Source organism: Protopterus annectens, chromosome 1.part0 (assembly GCF_019279795.1).
Source record: "Protopterus annectens isolate FY-2018-M chromosome 1.part0, PAN1.0, whole genome shotgun sequence".
Classification (NCBI taxonomy): Eukaryota; Metazoa; Chordata; order Ceratodontiformes; family Protopteridae; genus Protopterus; species Protopterus annectens.
The window spans coordinates 1,385,870,950-1,385,889,071 of record NC_056725.1 but is presented as its reverse complement, the minus strand read 5'-3'; the positions used below and the strand labels follow the sequence as shown (position 1 = coordinate 1,385,889,071).

The window sequence follows — 18,122 nt, the reverse complement described above, 5'->3', positions numbered from 1 at the left end:
CCTGAGATATAGTAGGGGAAAGGAAATAATAGTAGAGTTAGGGCTCAAACCCGGAAAAATGTCCAGAAGGAGGAAGAGGGGAGGGGAGTTGAGGAAGAATGAAAATGGACACACAAATGCATAGTTATGGTGAGTACGTAACTTTAATATTTGATGTCCTTTTCATTCTTCCTCAACATATGGGACAGAGTCCCCAGCTATGTGGAAACTCAGGTCGTCTTCATGGAAGGATGTTCCTGAGAACTAATGAACCAAAATCAGCTCTACTTCTAGAAGTCGTCTAGTTTATAATGAGTAATAAAAGTATGGGCATTAGAACAGGTAGCTGCTGCACAAATATTATCAATGGATGTTTTCAACCAGAAGGCAGAAGAAGTGGTCATGGATCTAGTTGAATGGGCCTTAGGAGATTTTGGTAGGGAGAGACCTTGCTGGGAATATACAAAGGAAATGCAATTAGTAACCCATTTGGCTAAAATAACTTTAGAAATTGGTGATCCCAATCTGGTGAGAAAGAGACAAGCAACTAATCTATTTTCCTGAAATCCTTTGTCCTGTGTAAACAGAAACACAGTTGTCAGGTTCCTATTACATGATCGCAGACGCATTCTGTTGAATGCGTCTTGATCGAACATAAAACAGCGAAAAGGCAAAATAGCAAAGTGACTTTTAAGTGAATTCTTTCCCTGGGAAAGAATTTGCTTGGCCGCTTCTGTTACTTTGCCATTTTCAGCACTATAGTGCGATCTCACAGTTGGTATATTTAAGTGGGGGGCAAAGCCCCCCACTTTATGTAATGTTTTACAGTTTTTTGTTTTTTTTTTGGAACAGCGATTTTTTCCCTTGGAAAAAAATCGGTGTTCTGAGGTTTTGACATTGTAAGTTTCGCTTACATGGGGTCGATTAATCATCATTCACTTTTGTAAGTGTGCAATGATATAATATAGACCCTAACTGTCTAAGTACGTCTAAAAGATGTAGCATGTACTCTCCCTTATTTGAAAAATTAGGGAAGAAGACGGGCAAATGAATTGTTTGACTGATGTTCAATTCAGAGGCTACTTTGGGTAAGCAGGAAGGATTAGTTTGTAAGGTAACAATATCTTTGTGAAAAAACAGTGTAAGGGGATTGAGATGACAGAGCCTGGAGTTCAGAAATTATCCTTGCAGATGTAATAGCAACTAAAAATGCTGTCTTCCAAAACAAAAATTTTAAATCAGTTTTTTTTTGAAGGTTCAAAAGGTTGTTGTGTCAACCTGAAGTATGACTGTCAAAGAATTTCGGAATCAGAGGTATCAGTGGATATGCGTACAGGAGACTGGAAGGCCAAACAAGGACTAGAGCATCTCTCCGTGACTCCATGTAAGGGAGGATCAGGGCAAAATACCTGCTGTACTTTTTGTTACAGGGAGATCCAAAGAGATTAAACAAAGTTGGCCCCAGTGACGGAAAATCTTCTCCGCTACTGACTGATTGAAAGAGCAGTCATGAGGCATCAGAATAGACCTACTGAGTTTGTCTGCTAGTATGCTGGATTTCCCTGGAACATGCATTGCCACTAGAAAGTGGTTGGATGGGATCACCCACTGCCACACTCTCATAGCATCTTGACAGAGGGGGTAAGATCATGTTCCCCCTTGTCTGCTGATGTACCAGACTATGGACATGTTGTTGGTTTGAATCGCAATAGTTCCCACAGGGAGAACATCTTGAAATGCCTGCAACCCTAATAGGACTGCACTCATCTCTAGGACACTGGTGTGTGAATTGGTCTCAAGTGGACTATGTGCCTTGGACCGTCTTCCTAAGAAATGCCCCCCACTCCATCTGGGAGGCATCTGTGGTCACCGCAGTCACTGGAGTAGAAAGAATGAAGGGGTGGCCCAGGTAAATGTCATCCAACTGAATCCACCAATGAAGATATTTCTGGATACCTGAGTGAATCTGAGTGGGATGGACAGAGAATGTTGCTGAATAGACCACTGAGCAGTTAGAGTTTATTGGAAAACACACATACAGAGACATGTTAAGGGAATTAAGATTATAGCCACTGCCATTAACTCTAGAGCCTGGAGTATATGTCTGGGTGGGGGTGCAGGATGAAGAAGAATTTGCTGAACCTGAAACTTGACTGTATCTACAGAATGAACAGGCAGAGAAGCAATTTGATTTATTGTGTTTAACTGGGCACCTATGACCTCCAGGCTCTGTACCAGTTTGAATTTGAATTTGGAAATGTTGACTGTAATGCCTAGTGTTTGACAATACTGGAGAAAATAGTCCCTGGACTGTTCTAGGAGATGCCTGGTTTGAGTGGCGAGGAGCCAGTTGTCTAAATATTGAAGCACTCGGAATCCTAGCAGTCTCATGTGAGCTGCTACCACTGCCAGACACTCGGTAAACACCCTGCAGGCTGGAGTGAGTCCAAAGGGCAGGGCTCTGAAAGGATAGTGGCTGGCTCCCAACCGAAAGTGCAGGTATCTTCGGGCGTATCTGTTCATTTTGATATAATAGTATGCATCCTCAAGATCGACTGAGCACATCCAGTCATCCTTGTGCAAAAAGGGCACAATGGACTGAACCATGACCATTCAGAACTTTGATTTCCTCACAAATTATTTCAGGCTGATTAGTTCCAAAACTGGTATCAGGTCCCCTGTCGTCTTTGGCACTAAAAAGAACCATGAGTAAGTTCTGAATCCTCTTTGGTCTGGCAGGGCCTCCTGGATGACTCTTTTGTTTAGCAGCTTCTGAATCTCTTGAGCTACAGCTTTTCTCTGACTGGGTGGAACATCAGGAAGCTTTCTTCTTTTGATTGGCGGCATCTGGAAAAATGGTATGAAATAACCTCTGGATATTATTTTTAGCACACAAGGATCTTTTGTTATAAAAGCCCAGCCATCTTGGTGCAAAGACAAGTGCCCCCTCGACTGCCTCGAGAAGTGAGCAGTCGGGCAACCATTCAGGAGTGCTAAAAGGGTCAATCCAGAAAGGAATCCCAAAAACCGTGGTTTTCTGGGCCCTTCTGCTCTGAGGATGGTGTCTTCCATTTGAACTTCCCCTCTGCCTCTGAAGGAGTTGTCCCCACATGAATCTTGGAAAGATCCCTGAGATTTATGGAACCACATTGTTTTGCCCTATATGTGACTCAGGGAAAAGGATCATAGAGGGGTAGAAAAGCAAATCCTTATGGCAGACAGGGTCTTTTTTTTCTGTTCAATGCAGGAGAGCATTTCTTTAACAGAAGGACCAAACAAGGACATTCCATCAAAAGGAGCACTGATGAAAGAAAACTTAAAAGTCCCATAACTGCATCCAAGCATGTCTCCGTATGACACTGCCTGAACAGGTGGCCTATAAGGTACTTTCTGCAGCATGGGCTATCATCCTTATGGATGCACTGGAAATGGATAATAGACTGGCCAGTTGTAAGGATGATCTTTTTTAGTCCTCTGCAGACATGGAGTTTAAGAGGGATTTGGAGAGCTCCTTGGTCAAATCCCTCTGCAGTCTTGTAACATGCGCCAAATAATTCAGGGACCTCAAGTCAAAGGTTGTTGAAGCAAATATCGCTTTCCAAATCTGTCCAATGCCCATAATTCTCTGTTAGGGGAATGGACACAGGAGCTCTGCTCAGCTAGCTCCTTTTTTGTGGATGCCGCCACAACCATAACATCAACAGGGACCCCTTTGCTCCAGTGGGGTCTGTCTTTTGGTAGTGCAAAAAATCTTGCATAGGAAATGGGGGTTGGTTCAACAGAGTCTGGTTCCTTCCATGCCCAGTGAGAGACTAGGTTGATAAGCTTGGCAGCTGGGGGACTCATCCAAGATGCAGATGGGCCAGATCCAAAAGTTTTCAGAAATACTAACTCCTCTTGGGAAGGATTATCTGAGGACTAACCACCTTTCTGCTTAAGAATCTCTAAAATGTTTCTGAATGATATGTCATCAGATGGTGATCTGAGAGACCCTTCCCTTCGTCAAAGTCAGTATCCTCTGTAAGAGATTCCAAAGAGGAATCTATGTGCCTCCTTCTGCATGTTCTCTTATGGGGAACCTCCTTAGCGGGATACACTGGCGAGGTGTCCGAAGAAAGGGGAAGATCCTCCAAGGGAAATGTCTGGATGCTAGCTGACACTGGCTGTCCCTATGGAATAGGTCTGATGGGATTACAGCTCAGACCTACTGGGGGAATGGATGAAGGATCCAAAGAAGAGTGGAAGATCAGATCTCTTGGATGAGAGAAAACCGTCTACACTACCTCGAAGACAGATGGGCCAGCAGAAGCTGTGGTTGGTCACCTTGCAGCCGAAAGTTACAAAGCAGACAAGCTCCAACTCTGTCCCAATCCATGCCTCATGGAGAGAATCAGACTTGAGCTATCTAGTGCTGAGGCTCTGAGTGGCAAGGTCAGCTCTGTCAACATCGGAGTTGATCCCGGCCCCATGGATCTGACTCTGATGCTTCAGCTCTGAGACTCATCCTGATTTGAGGGGATAGGAGCAGAACCAGTCAGGAAAACTGTCAAGAGTCTAACACATAACCCTTTTTGACTCTGACACAGATTCTCTTGAGACTCTTGGATACAAGGGCTCTAAAACTGTGGGACTGACTGGAGACGGGGATATTAGTATATGGGAGGTGGAAGGGAGGCCATGGATCCAATTGAAGACAGACACGGAATAACACCCCATCTGCATCTGAGCACTGAGAAACTTCCTCAGCATCCTACCCACTACGGCTTCGGGGAGACTTCTGGAGGACCTGACAGACAGGGTAGTGGACTGTGGCCTAGAGTGTTTCCTCAGAGTGGTTTGCGGAAAAGGGGAGTAGAGCCGAGGAGACATAGGATCAATCATGAATTGTGATTGAGTTCTAGGAGTCTTTGAAATACCAGGAGTTGGATCCAAGGTTTTTGGATCCGATGGCTGTATCAGAGATTTGATAGATATTAACAGATCCAAGGGTTTGGGATCCAAAGTATTTGTATCTGTTGAAGTAGGATCTGAAGATCTTCAAATTTTCTGAGATGTGTCTGAAGCAAAAAGTAAAAGTCATCTTCGGAGACTTAGGAGGGGGCCTTTTTCTAATTTCCAATGGAGCTTAATAATGCTTGCTGGAGGTTTGCACCCCAGAGGAGGAGGAAGAAGAAGTGGGTAGTAATCCCTTGAGGACCGAATTGTTCCTCCTATCTGCAATCGTCGTTGAATTGAAAGCACCACAGACAGCACAATCTGTATCATGGTGTATTGCTCCTAGCCAATAAATTAACTCCCTGTGGGCATCAGAATTTGTAATTTTGTGCCCATGGGAAGTGAATTTTTTTAAAACCTGTTGGCTGCTCAGCTATAGTTTTAGAAAGATAGAAAATAAAGATTTCCTTTTAGAAAAACTGCCAACAATGGTAGAGGTAAACAGCCTAAAGAAAGGGTAGGAAAGGGAGTATAAGTACAGGAAGGAGGTACCAACAATGGTACTCAACAAGATTACCTCAAAAGGTAGAAAAAGGGCAAAGAAAGAACTACTATATAGAAACTGCAAAAATTAGACAGTTAAGAAGAGAGAGGACTTAAAGAAAGTTAAATAGATGATGATTCTTAAAAACTACTCACAAATGCTCAAACTATTGAATAAAAGGCTTCAGAGAGAGGTCTGCTTCCATGTGAGATGGTGGCAAAGGAGATCTGACATATTGCAGGCTGACTAGGGCATTATGGGTACGTATTGCAGGCTGACTAGAGCATAAGGAGCTTGAGAGTTGTATCTATATGTCTGCAGAATGCAGCTGAGTCAGATCCAAGGTTGGATCTGTAACCCATATGTTGGGGAAGAATGAAAAGGACATCAGATACACTATTGCTCAGGCCAGAAGGGAGTCATCACAATAATCTTTCGAGATTCCTTCTAAATCTTCAGAAGTACTAAGGATATTAGTGGAAATGGTGGAAAACATACCAGAAAATTATTGTCCATGGGAAAGAAAAGTGATCTGTTTTCTAGGCCTTCTTGCATGGAATCCTAGAACATAATCTTGCCAGTAAATTGTTCAAAGAGGAGGCAAAGAGGTCTACTTGAAGAATTCCCTACAAATGGATCAAATCTCGGAAGACCCCATGATCTATTTTTCATTTTGTCGGTCTTCCTTGGTCCTGCTCAGTTTGTCTGCCACAGTTTTTCTCTGATGGAATGCAGGATGCCTGTAGAGTGAGACTGTGCTATGATGCTACATTCCAAGTTAATACGACTAGTCTGCAAAGGTGGTATTACCTGGTTCCTCTCTGCCTGGTGACGTACCACATGACTGAGGTATTGTCTGTAACAACTTGGAAGAGGTCCTGTCAACCAAAGATGATTCAGAGAGTTGAGTGCCTTGACCAAGGCAAGCATCTCTTTGACATTTATGTGGTTGTGTTTGTCCTTGGTGTCCCACACACCCTGCACTTTTATCCCACCTGACACTGCTCCTCAAGGAAAGTCCAAGGTATCGGTGGTGACTGCTTTGGAACAGGGAGGGAGAAGGGGAAACCTGGATTTAAGGATATCCATTGTCTCCACCAAATGATTTCTCTTCTGACAAGTCCCAGCACTGAGATTTGAAAAAACAAAGGGTGTTGGAGCTGGGCCAAAAGAGACTTCAGATACCAATGTCTCTCTCATGTGGAGTCTTGCCACAAGTGTTATGAGAATTACAGAAGCCATGAGACCAAAAATCCTGAGGTATTCCCTCAGAGTGACCAAAGTCTGAGTGGAAAAACTCAGAAATAAATTTAGATATAGATTTATTTTTTTCCCAGTGGAAGAAAAGCTCTTTGAACTGAGGTGTCTAGTTGATATCCCATGAGTACAATCCTGTGTGAAGGAGTCAAGAAAGAGTTTTGAATGTTCTCTTGGAATCCCAGCTTGTGCAAGAAATCTCTCAGCCAAGAGAGAGATTCCAGACACTTTGAAAAAGATTCTGCAAAGATAAGTAAGTTGTCTAAAAATGGAAAACTGCGGATACCCTGTAGCCTGTGATGAGCTATAACTAGAGCTAGACATTTTGTGAACACTCCTGGTTCACTGGACAATCCAAAGAGTAAGGCAGAGAACAGCTAATGTGATCCAGAAACACAAAATCTTAAGACATGTCTGAAGTAAGGATGAACAGAGATGTGATGATACGCATCTTTTAAATCTAGTGTTACCAGGAAATTTGAAAGAGGATGAAGAGGTAACAGGTTGTGACGTGCACATCATTTTGAATTTGGCCACTATCACAAATACATTTATGAAAGAAAGATCCAAAACTGGTCTCCAAGCATTTTCTTTATTTGTCACTAAGAACATCCTTGAATAAAAACCCTTCTCCACCTGAGAAGGAGGAACCGGTTCTATCACTCCTTGACACAGCATGTGATGAAGAACTGGAGGAAACAAAAAGAGTCTGATCTTGACGATGACACGACTCCGATGGAAAGGAGGAATTTCCTACCACTGTGATTTGTAACCTTGATGAATGATCTTCAAAACCAATTTGTGTGAAACTATTTGTTGCCAAACAGAAAAATGAAGATTCAGACTTTCTGGGGAAAAAAATGGACCAGGGTGTTTGGAGGTCACAAGGTCTCTTTAACAGTCATTCAGACTTGTTGGACTGTCCTTAGTTTGAGAGTTCAGTGCTTCTTTTTGGAACCCCCTGATATTTATTTTTAAATGTCTGTTTGCCTGTTTTCTGTTGAGATTGTTTATTCTGCTTTTTGCTAAAACTGGATGAGGAGTTACAGAATTCCATAGAAAATTTGGAAAAGGAGAGCTGAAAAATCTTAAGAAATTCTATGATTAGCTTAGCCCTTTCATCACATTACTTGATCACCTCTTCAACAAAGTAATCTGTATCCAAGGAGGAATTTAAAATCTCATTTTTAACATCATCTGGGAGGTTCTGAGAATGCAACAATGCAAACCTCATCAAAACAGTACCAGTGGCCACACCCCTGGAAGAAGAATCAGTAAAGTCACACAGGCAATGCAAACAATGAGTAGTGACTTGCACAAAAATAATCTAAATTATTTAAAGCAGATTTTTCTTCACAAGAAGAAACTACAAATAAAATATTCCTCATACGTTCACAATTAGTCAAAACAAACTTTAACATATTCAAAATTCTGAAAATCAAAGTTGCTTAAGTATGCACTTCCCCCCATACTTACCAATAATTTTCCCAACCTTATCAGAGAGAGTAGGATTGGAATTAATTATTTAGCAGCAGTGAGATCAACAAAAACTATAGCTGCTAGGTCAGGTTTGGTAAAAGTGTGTAATATGTAAAATACTAAGGAACTTTAAACATCTTACCTCCCTTTTCTGGGGCAGCTGGTTGGCTATCAGGGAAACTGCAGGCAGTAACACACACATCTACTAAATCAGACAAAACAGGATGAATGGATGAAGGTTCTGAAAATTCCTTTTGTAACAACTCAAAGTGCTTTCTGAGGGACTGAGAAACCTTGAAGTTCTCCCAATGAAAACACTGGTATATTCTTTTAACAGACTCAAAGAAAGTGAAATCCCTCAGGAAGAATGAAAAACTCAGCTCTACACAGAGTCTGAATCAGAAATCTGAGGAGAAAACCCTGTACCTGTCCCTTCATCTTCCTGTTCATATTCAGAATCTTGAATCTCTTCAGGAAAAGAGGTATCTCTCTTTCTTTTACCAGAAACTACAACCCTGAGCCAGACCCAGTCTAAGGAAATTTGTGGAGGAGTAGCTACATGCTTTGTTTACTGTTTCTTTTTGACAGGAAAAAAGTGGGGTCAGCCATGTTACTAATGGCAAAAGCAGCTTCTCCAAAGATGGGCACAGCATTCTGATACAACAGGAAATCCTTCCCTATTCCCTCCCTTAGGATCAACAAGCGTGGCTCTCCCTTGACCACTGAGGGGATCCTCAACAGCCACAGAAGACACTGCTAACCCCCGGTCCATAGTGGCTGTAGGTTCTAAACCAGAGGGATCTAGGGTAATAGATGAGTGGTCTGAGGTACAACAAATAGCCACAGCATAGTCACCCACCTGTGGCTGAGGCAAATTGCTAGCATGCTGTGGTGGCAAAGGCTGTTTGCTTAACTTTGTTTTTTGGTGGTGTCCATAGTCTTGAAAAGGGTGTCTCTTTCCCAGGGAAGACAAGCAAATGCCAGTGAAAAGTACAAGTCTTTAAAACTCAAATTTTTACAAAAAAACACAGTAAAAAGTACTTTAAACACTTTGGTAGCCACATAAAAGTAAAATAAACATAATTTCACATAGAAAAAATGGTTTTCAGTTACACAACTTTAAACTGACAGGGAAAGGGAGTGTTCCCATTTAAAAGTACAATACATTCTTGTGACAGTGCTTTAAAACACAAAACTCCTATCTTTAACACAACTTTCCTGAAGAGGAAAGTGATAAAACACAAACAATATGTAGAAATGGAAGGTTTGTCCCCAAAGGGAACTTATTTGCCTAGCACACATCTTCAAAACTCCTTGGCTTCACACTCACTGTTTAACATTTCAAAGCCTTGAAATGCTCTTTTTTCTTTCACAAATGTACGTTTTGTTTGTTTGTGTCTTTCGGCTTTTCCCGGTTAGGGGTCGCCACAGCGGAACTCCGGTCCGCTAATGATTGGCAATAGATTTTTACGTGCTGGCTTGCCAGGCCTAACGCACAACCTTCAACGAAGGAACGCCCATTCACGCATGTCGACACACAAATACTTTATTGCACAAAACTGAATGTGTTGTAAGTACCTTCCTGTTTATACTGTACTTTTTTACTTCATGTATAAGTGTAATATTTGCCTGAAACAATGACCGACTCTAACTGTCATTTTTCAATATCACCTTAGATGAACATGAAAAAGATTCACTGGGATCAATGTCCTACTGCAGTTAATGAATTAAATTAATAAATAATACACAAATAAATAAAAATAAAACTTTCAGCTACTTCACCTGTGTCCACACTGTCACTACAGATGGGTGACCTACTAAAATCTAATACGACAGTGGCACGTGCAATGTTGGTCAATTAATGATGTCACTTCTTGTCACATTAGATTTAGATTACTTCCAAATAACTATTAGCATGCCTTATTTGTGTCCAGAAAAAAAGAAAAATGACCCTGTGGATTACTAGCCAATGTAACTGACAAAAGACGGGCATAATAGAAATAACAGCAGATACCTGGGGAGCTCTGGTGAGCAGAAGTGCAGTTTCTGGGTTGTTATGATACCGAGCTGTGTCCAGTGGAGTCATTGATGCCTACAGACAAGGACAGGGCAAAAATCAAGATTTCTTCAGAACATAGTTATTTTAACAACTTACCTCAGACACACAAACTGTAACATTACAACATATGATTCATCTGGACCTGGACCACCCAGTCTGCCTATGCCATGCATGCTGTTTAAGTTGTGGAGCTCAGATGACCACAGCATATGTACTCTTCCTCCATTTCCTGAAAACTGTTGTACATCTGTCTCATGCACTGTTGAATTCTACAGCTTCTGACCATACTACATTGTTTGGAAGGCTTGTCCATATACCCCTAACTGTACCCATAAAAAATAAATAAATCATTGAACCTTTGCTGATCACTCAATAAGGCTTTACCCACCCACTCATCCACATTTATCTCTTTGTTTTAAAGATGCTGCCTCTTGCAGAAAGAAAAGTAAAGTCAAGAAGGGTTGTACTGTGGACTATGGAGGTGTTAAGTATGTGGGATACAGGACACCCTTTCACGCAAGTGACCTGCAGTTTACATTAATATCTCCCCCACATTATTAAAATCAAGTTGATTGGATTACTGATTGGCAACTGGGGAATGTGGGTAATACAGTAAATGCTTCGAGTACTACTGATGCACCAATGGCTAATCGTAGGGGAGGGTCTTTGGAATGTTAATTTACATATGTGTAACAAGGGACAAGACCCTGTAGAATGGACCACCTTATATTGCGGAAAAGGGAACGTAGAGAGGATATTACATTCGCTGCACCTAAATATTGCAAGATCAGCTGTCTGCACTCCATGCATATAAAAGTGAGGTGGCAATCCCTTTAACTGTACTAAGCTTAATGTATACTCAGCAACCAAAACTAAGATATAAAGAGAGCTAGATGGATAAACAGGGAGGTAATAGAATCAGTTAAAACAGCACAACATCCTGGTTTAAGAATAAGTACAAAGTCTGGGAGTATAAACACTTAACAGTGAAAATGATTAGTCAACAACATATGAAAGCTTTAAGCATTTGGAGATGGCAGCAATAAGATTGTGAACTACAAATATATACTATACTACCACTATAAACTGGGGAATGGGGAATCTGTTGGCTTTAAGATAAAATAAAGGAAGAGGCATTATAATATTTCAGCAATAAGCTCAAAGGATGGCAAGATTACATATAAGCTGAAAAGTTACCATTTAGTCATTCTTCATTCCTTCATTCATTTTGTTAACTGGGTACATGGGCTGATTTGGGAGCCATCAAAGCAATAGCTATGCATTCTAACAAATATGCAAAAGACAAAATATAATAACTATTAAGTTACTGAAACAGATGTAATAGATGCATGAAACAATACATACCTCAGCATGTTCGTAACTATACAGAAAGAGAGCAATTACTATTACATAGGCATTATATATGTGACTACGGGCATAATTTAAGATTATCAAAATACCGAAGATAACTAGATTCTTTATAGATTTTTACACAGATTTAAGTGTGATTGTGGGGTGTAGGGACAGAAATGTGGGGGAGCCAAAGCTTTCCTAGACAAGTGCAACTTTCTCAGTTTAGCTGAATCCAAGAAGGATATGCTGGTAGCCTCAACATCATGGTAAGAAGTAAATAAACCTATTAAGGCAGCAGCTAAAGGGAAAGATACAGGCCCAGATGGTCTAAATGCAGAACATTACTGCCTTTAAAGGATACTCATCACTCTGTTATTAGCTTTGTTTAATTTTGTTTAGAAAGGGGTTAGCTTAACTCATTCTCTGTTGACTTCACAGTGACAGTATTACCAAAGCCAAGAGAATATTCACTTTTTTCACTATGTCCGTCTTGTTGCTTACAATGATATTAAACCAGGAATAGTTTTTTTGTCTTAACAATGTAACTTCATTTCCAGCAAGATGAAAACATAAAAAATGAATGTGGTTAATACTGTTAAAATAGCAGATAATACTGAAGCATTACTGTGTTATCTTCAAAATTAATTTTACTTAAGTCACAGCCTATTGATAATACAAACAATATTAGAAAGCTTAAACACAAGCAGGGTAGCAAACTCTGTACAGTCTTCTGAGACACCTGACTATAATTTCAGGACATTTATGGCCGGATTCAAAATGGGAACTGCGTGTGGTAGCACTAACCCAAGTGGTGATGTTATGCCCAGTTCTGTTAACATACGGATCCCGAAGTTCTCTAAATGCAGTAGGATAAGGTAGACTGGCAGAACCCCATGCTTTGATTCCAGAATGGGAACTGGGCTTACAATACTGCAACTTGTAGGATTTTTATTTCTGATAAATGGTAATGTATAAACCTAATGTAAAAGAGTATGTTTGTCATTAAAGTTACTGGGCTGTTGTGGCATTAACAGCTCCACCTGTAAGAGGGAAGTGGTAGTGCAGACAATATATGATGGTAGGTCTAAGTGACAGTAGTTCCAGGTCCCACATAAAAGTGGAGCTGTACTGGGGGATGAGAGAAGCTGCTGAGAGCAAGAATGAAGATCACGTGTGTAGCAGTACTATGCGTTGTGTGCTGTCTCTTGTTTTACAGCAAGGACAACTCAATTCTCTGTATGTTGGCACATCTCTAACAGAGCTTACCTAGCTTTGCCCTGTTGTTTGGAAGGTCAGAATGCATGCAGGAAAGCCTTTGTGCCTGTCATGCAGCCATTTTCACATCTGACAAACTGTTGGCATTGTGATGAAGGATGGCTGGGGAAAATTCAGTCAGTATGTGAGGTGTGTTCAGCAGTAGTTGGAGTATACTAGGAATAGGTAATGAAATCCATTAACACAGAATGTTACAGAATCTCATTACTAGCTCTTTGTGTACTGAGGAAAGAATACAACTGTGGCACTAGGGTAATGCTGGGTACTGTAGGGAGAACTCTGCCCCCCCCCCCGGGGTGGAAATGGTATTTAACATCAGGGTACTGTAGCCAGACAGCAGAGGACCCAACTATGCTATTGAATACTTCTCAAAATCCGAGGGCCAGTTGTATTTTGTATGCTTTCTTTTTAACATAAAGTGTTAGGTATCTGGTTTCAAATTAAATACATTTTCAGACAGATTTTCATTATTTAGTTGATGCATGACACCAGCGATACACATACTTATAAACAAACATCTACATCTACATATACACATATATATATATATATATATATATATATATATATATATATATAGGCAGCATATTTTTGTCAAAATTGTTTTCAGTTGACATCTGTTTAGTTGACTGCATTTGGTCAGCTAAACAGATGGTTGACAGGTATGCGACACTGCACAATTCTTGGGGTTAGGGAATATGCCATTTCCCAGATTTTGCGCGATCTCACAGTAAGTATATATACTTAGCAGGGGTGTGGGAGGCTAAAAACAATGATTTTTTAAAGATTTTGCATGTGTGTAGTTGTTTTTGCATGCTTAGTAGCATGTCAACATTGGCTTTTTCACGATTTTGTGGTAGACATTCATAATGTTGAAGCTTTGCTGTTTAAAGTAATTTAGGTAATCCTACACATATGATATAGGATAGAGATCTGCTCTGTCCACATATATATTTGATGCAGGATAAAAGATATGCTTAGTCCACAACTCCATTGTACATTACCTGACAGTTTACTTATTTTATTTACTTATTTTATTTATTACTTTATTTTACATTTGTTTACAGTAGTAGGAGGTGATACTGTGAACTATGCGTACAGGTAGAATAGCTAGTCATATATACAGGTACATTTGTGAACAATGCGTACAGTTAGGACAGCTAGTCATATATACACGTAACATAGCAAGCTAGAGACTTAATGTCTAACAGATCTAAACAGTGAGAGGCGAAAGTAAACAAATGTAGTCATATGACTTGAATTTGATGCTAATTACATAGGTTATTAACAATTTTTCTTTTTCAACGAGCTAGTTCATAGTATGAGCTACACATTCCCAGTACATGTACAAGTTCAGGTATAGGTTAGGCGTGCTTTAACGTGATGCTTAAAATTTTAAGCTAGTTAAACTTCTGATTTCGAGAGTTAAGGTGTTCAACTGTTAAGCAATGTAGCAAGAGTATAGGCAATCACCTGAGCTGTTTTTACTCCTGGTTACTTCAATTAGTGGATTTTAGTGGACGCGTACTTTTATGTGGGCTGAGGAGGCCTTGTAGAATTGGAGCTTTTTCGGGTTTATAGAACATGTGATGGGCAGTAGAGAGTTGTGAGAGTATGAGATGGTGGGGGAGTTCTAACCAAGATAGTTGTCTTAGAGGCTTGCAATGATTAGTTCTAGCAGGACAACTAGTAGCAAACTTGACTATCTTATTATAGCAAGCATCTAGCTTGCTTAGGTCTGATTTGGAGAGGTTAGTATAGATGGGTGAAGCATACAGTAGAGTTGACAGAAGATGAGTTCTGACTGTGGTTATTCTACAGTTAGTGGCTAGGTAGTTTTTGCATCTATATAAGGTGCCTATTTTCTTGTGTACTTTTTTTATAGTTTGAGCAATGCATAAGTCAAACTTCAGATTTTGATCTATAGTAACACCAAGAAGTTTGCCGCACGATACAGGTACAATCAGAGTGTTACTGCTGGATGTGATGTTGAAGTGAGTGGATTGGGTTTCAAGTTTAGTGGGGAGGAAGAGCATGGGTTTGGTCTTATTTGGGTTTAGGATTAACTGGGCATCTGTCAACCATGACTCAATAGCACTGAAGGATGCCTGGGTTATGTTTTGTAGTTCCGATAGGGTTGGGGCAGAACATATGACTGTAGAGTCAACTGCATACTGTATAAGAGTGGCAAGAGTCGTGGCATTTTGGAGATTATTTGTAAAAAGGTTAAAGAGGAGGGGGCTGAGAATAGACCCTTGGGACACACCCATTGTTACTGGTAGTAAGGGAGAAAGAGTTTTCTTCCAATGCACCGCCTGTTGTCGATCAGTGAGATAGTTCTGAAACCAAGCTAGAGTGGAATACCTTAGGTTAAGTTTGAACATGGTGGTAATTAGTTTGTTATGCAAAACTGTATCAATGTTTTTGATAAGTCTAACAAAATGGCTGACACTAGGTCACCTTTGCTCTTAAGTTGATTAATGGTATTAATGCAGCTAATGAGGGCAGTAGTAGTACTGTGGTAGGGGCGGAAGCCGTGCTGAGTGTTTGTAAGTTGTCAAGGAGATGGTTAAGTACTTGGATGTGAACACACATTTTGAGGATTTTTGATAGAGGGGATAGGATTGCTATGGGCCGATAGTTGGAGAAGTCTGTGTAAGGACCTCCTTTGTGTAGGGTTATGATGTGTGCAATATTCCATAGGGTGGGGATATGTTGCTCGGACATAAAATGGTTAATTATTAGAGAAACTGGGTAGGAGATGGATTCAGGTGTTATTTTTAAGAACTTTGAGGGTAGGTTGTCAGTGCCAGGGTTGTGGATTTTAGCCTGAGCAAGTATTTGTATATGGTATATGTTGGGACAGGTTTTAAGGAGAAGGTGTTATTATCTAGCAGAGTTGTTAGGTTGATGGGCAGTGATGGGGAGTTCTGGTTAGTAAGCATTTTGATGGAGTTGAATTATTTATTAAACTGGGTTGAAATGCATTCTAGGGGATTACTTGCTGTTGGTTAAGGGGTCTTGGTTTGACCAGAACACAGAAGTTTGTTTAATGAGTTCAGAATTTTGAAGGATTGTTATGATATTTAGTTTCTAAGCTAGTATAGTAATTCTTCTTATCAAGTCTTATCTGGGTTTTGGATTTGTTTCTTAGGTGGGGATACTTCTGGTGAGTAGCTATTGACTTTTTTTGGTTCCATTTGTGCCATGCTTTATCCCTTTCTTTTAGGAGTGATTTTGTTTGTTTAGTTAGGCAAGGAGAGTAACTGGATTTTGCTCATATTGTCCTAATGGGGGCCAGGTTATCTAGAAAGTTTAAAAATATTGAGTTGAAGTTGTCAACTGCACTACCCAGGGGTAGAGTTTTGAGGGGATTCCAATTTGATAGCTTAAGGGCTGTAATGAAATCTTGAAACTTGAAGTTTTTGGTGTTACGGATGTGGTAGGTAGTTGTTTTTTTTTTTTGTAGGATTTGTCTGATGACATATTATATATGTTGGGAGGTGGTTGCTGAGTGAGTCAGCGAGGGTACCAGAAGTATAGGAAAGTTTGGGGTAGTTGGGGAGTATCCAGTCAAGGATAGCTTCCTTTTTAGTAGCTTTGTCAATCCTTGTAGTAGACTGGATAAATTGGGTAAACGTTTTGAGGTTGACATGGATAGTAGGATTATCAGAGTTGCAGGAGTGCCAATTAATGTTAAAGTCCCCTAGTAAAATGGTCTCTTGGTGGAGATTATTGGAGGACCAGGATGGTTTCAAGTTTGCCTATATTATTGCAAGGAGGAATATATGTACTCAGGATGTTTATATTTTTATTTTTGTTTAGTTTTATTTTAGCCAGGAGTATTTCTGAGTTAGAGATGGTGGGAGGGTTAAGGTTAGTCCACTCTATGATGAGATGGTTTTTGAAGAGCAGGGCTATGCCACCTCCTCTTTTTGTTTTCCTATCTTGCCTAAGAATGCTATAGCCTGTGGGAAGAATTTTGTTATCAGGAATGTCTGGTTTGAGCCAGGTTTCTGTGAGCAAGACTATGTCAGGGGAGAATAAAGATAGGTTTAGATGGAGTTCCTAAATATTGTTAGCTATACTTCTGATATTTAAGTTCATTATGAATAGGTCATTGACTTTTCTGGGGACACTGACAGACTGGTTTTGAACATTTTTAGAGTTATCCTGAGAGGGTGTGGGTCAGGGGTTGGGGTGAATATCCCCACTAAGAGTAAGTAGGACGGCTGTTAAATAGCTGTACTTCAAGCATTTGAGTATTAGTTTATTGTATTGCATGGTTGTCTGCAGGGTTGTAGATTGGGGAAACCATTTGAGAGAGGCAAGATCTATAGTCGAGTAGTTGTAGATAGCTGGGTTGACAGTAAACGTACATGGCTTAACTTTAAATGGATTGTTTGGAAGCTGGAGATAAGTGTACTGGGAGTAATTTAAGTTTTTGTGATACGATGTGAGGTAGGACAGGGTGCTGAGAGTGAGTAGTAATAGGCAATGAGAGATTAGCATGGTGTACTGGAAAGTAGGTGGGTGTGGTCAGAATGAAGTGGGTGTGTATTGATTGGTAACAGTATTTGTTTCAATAAGTTGTGATAAATTAGGGTGAGGTAAGTATAGAACTGAAAGCAAGGTTAGATATGGTGTACTGGAGGAGGTATTTAAGTTGTGTGCTATGAATAATTGGTTGGGACTGGTGAGGAGTTCTGATTGGGTGGGGGGCTGTGAGTGTGGCTGACTAGAAATAAATGTAATTGATTAGCGGGTGGGTGGGAATGGGGGTAGGATAGTGGAGCGGAGCAAGCCTGAGTGGAGCGAGGGGGAGCAGAGCGGGCTGCACTCAGGAGAACTTGAGCAGCAAAGGCTGCAAAAAACAATCTACATACCCAGTGTCTGGTATGTCCTGTTCGGTTAGAAAACCCAGTTTAGAGGTGGGAACAATTGGCTATTTCAGTTACCTTTTTTGCCTTATTTTAACTGGGCTTTTGATTTTATTTGACTAAAAGGAAAAAAATCTGACTAAGTAACGTATTTTGAACTGAAGGGGGTGGGGGAGAACTGCCATCCCTAGCTGTGGGTACAATCCGCTATTTCTGCTTTAGACTAGCCAGTTTAAGTAATAACAACATACTTGATTTCTGCTTATTTCTGCTCTAGACTAGCCAGTTTAAATAATAACAACATACTTGAACACAATCAATTATTCATTTATTCTGAATCCACAAAATTTCCACAACATAT

The 18,122-nt window shown here is 40.4% G+C and overlaps 1 protein-coding gene across 7 annotated transcripts in view; it reads right to left on the bottom strand.

The window, feature by feature from the left end:
* The window catches only part of ANKRD6 (ankyrin repeat domain 6), a 1,808,044-nt gene that overhangs the window by 320,888 nt on the left and 1,469,034 nt on the right, over window positions 1–18,122 (bottom strand). For all 7 annotated transcript variants that reach the window (XM_044067116.1, XM_044067125.1, XM_044067156.1 and 4 more), the window contains one exon: window positions 10,209–10,286. In XM_044067116.1, coding sequence (XP_043923051.1) covers window positions 10,209–10,286 — 78 coding nt within the window. The remainder of the gene's footprint in view (window positions 1–10,208; window positions 10,287–18,122) is intronic.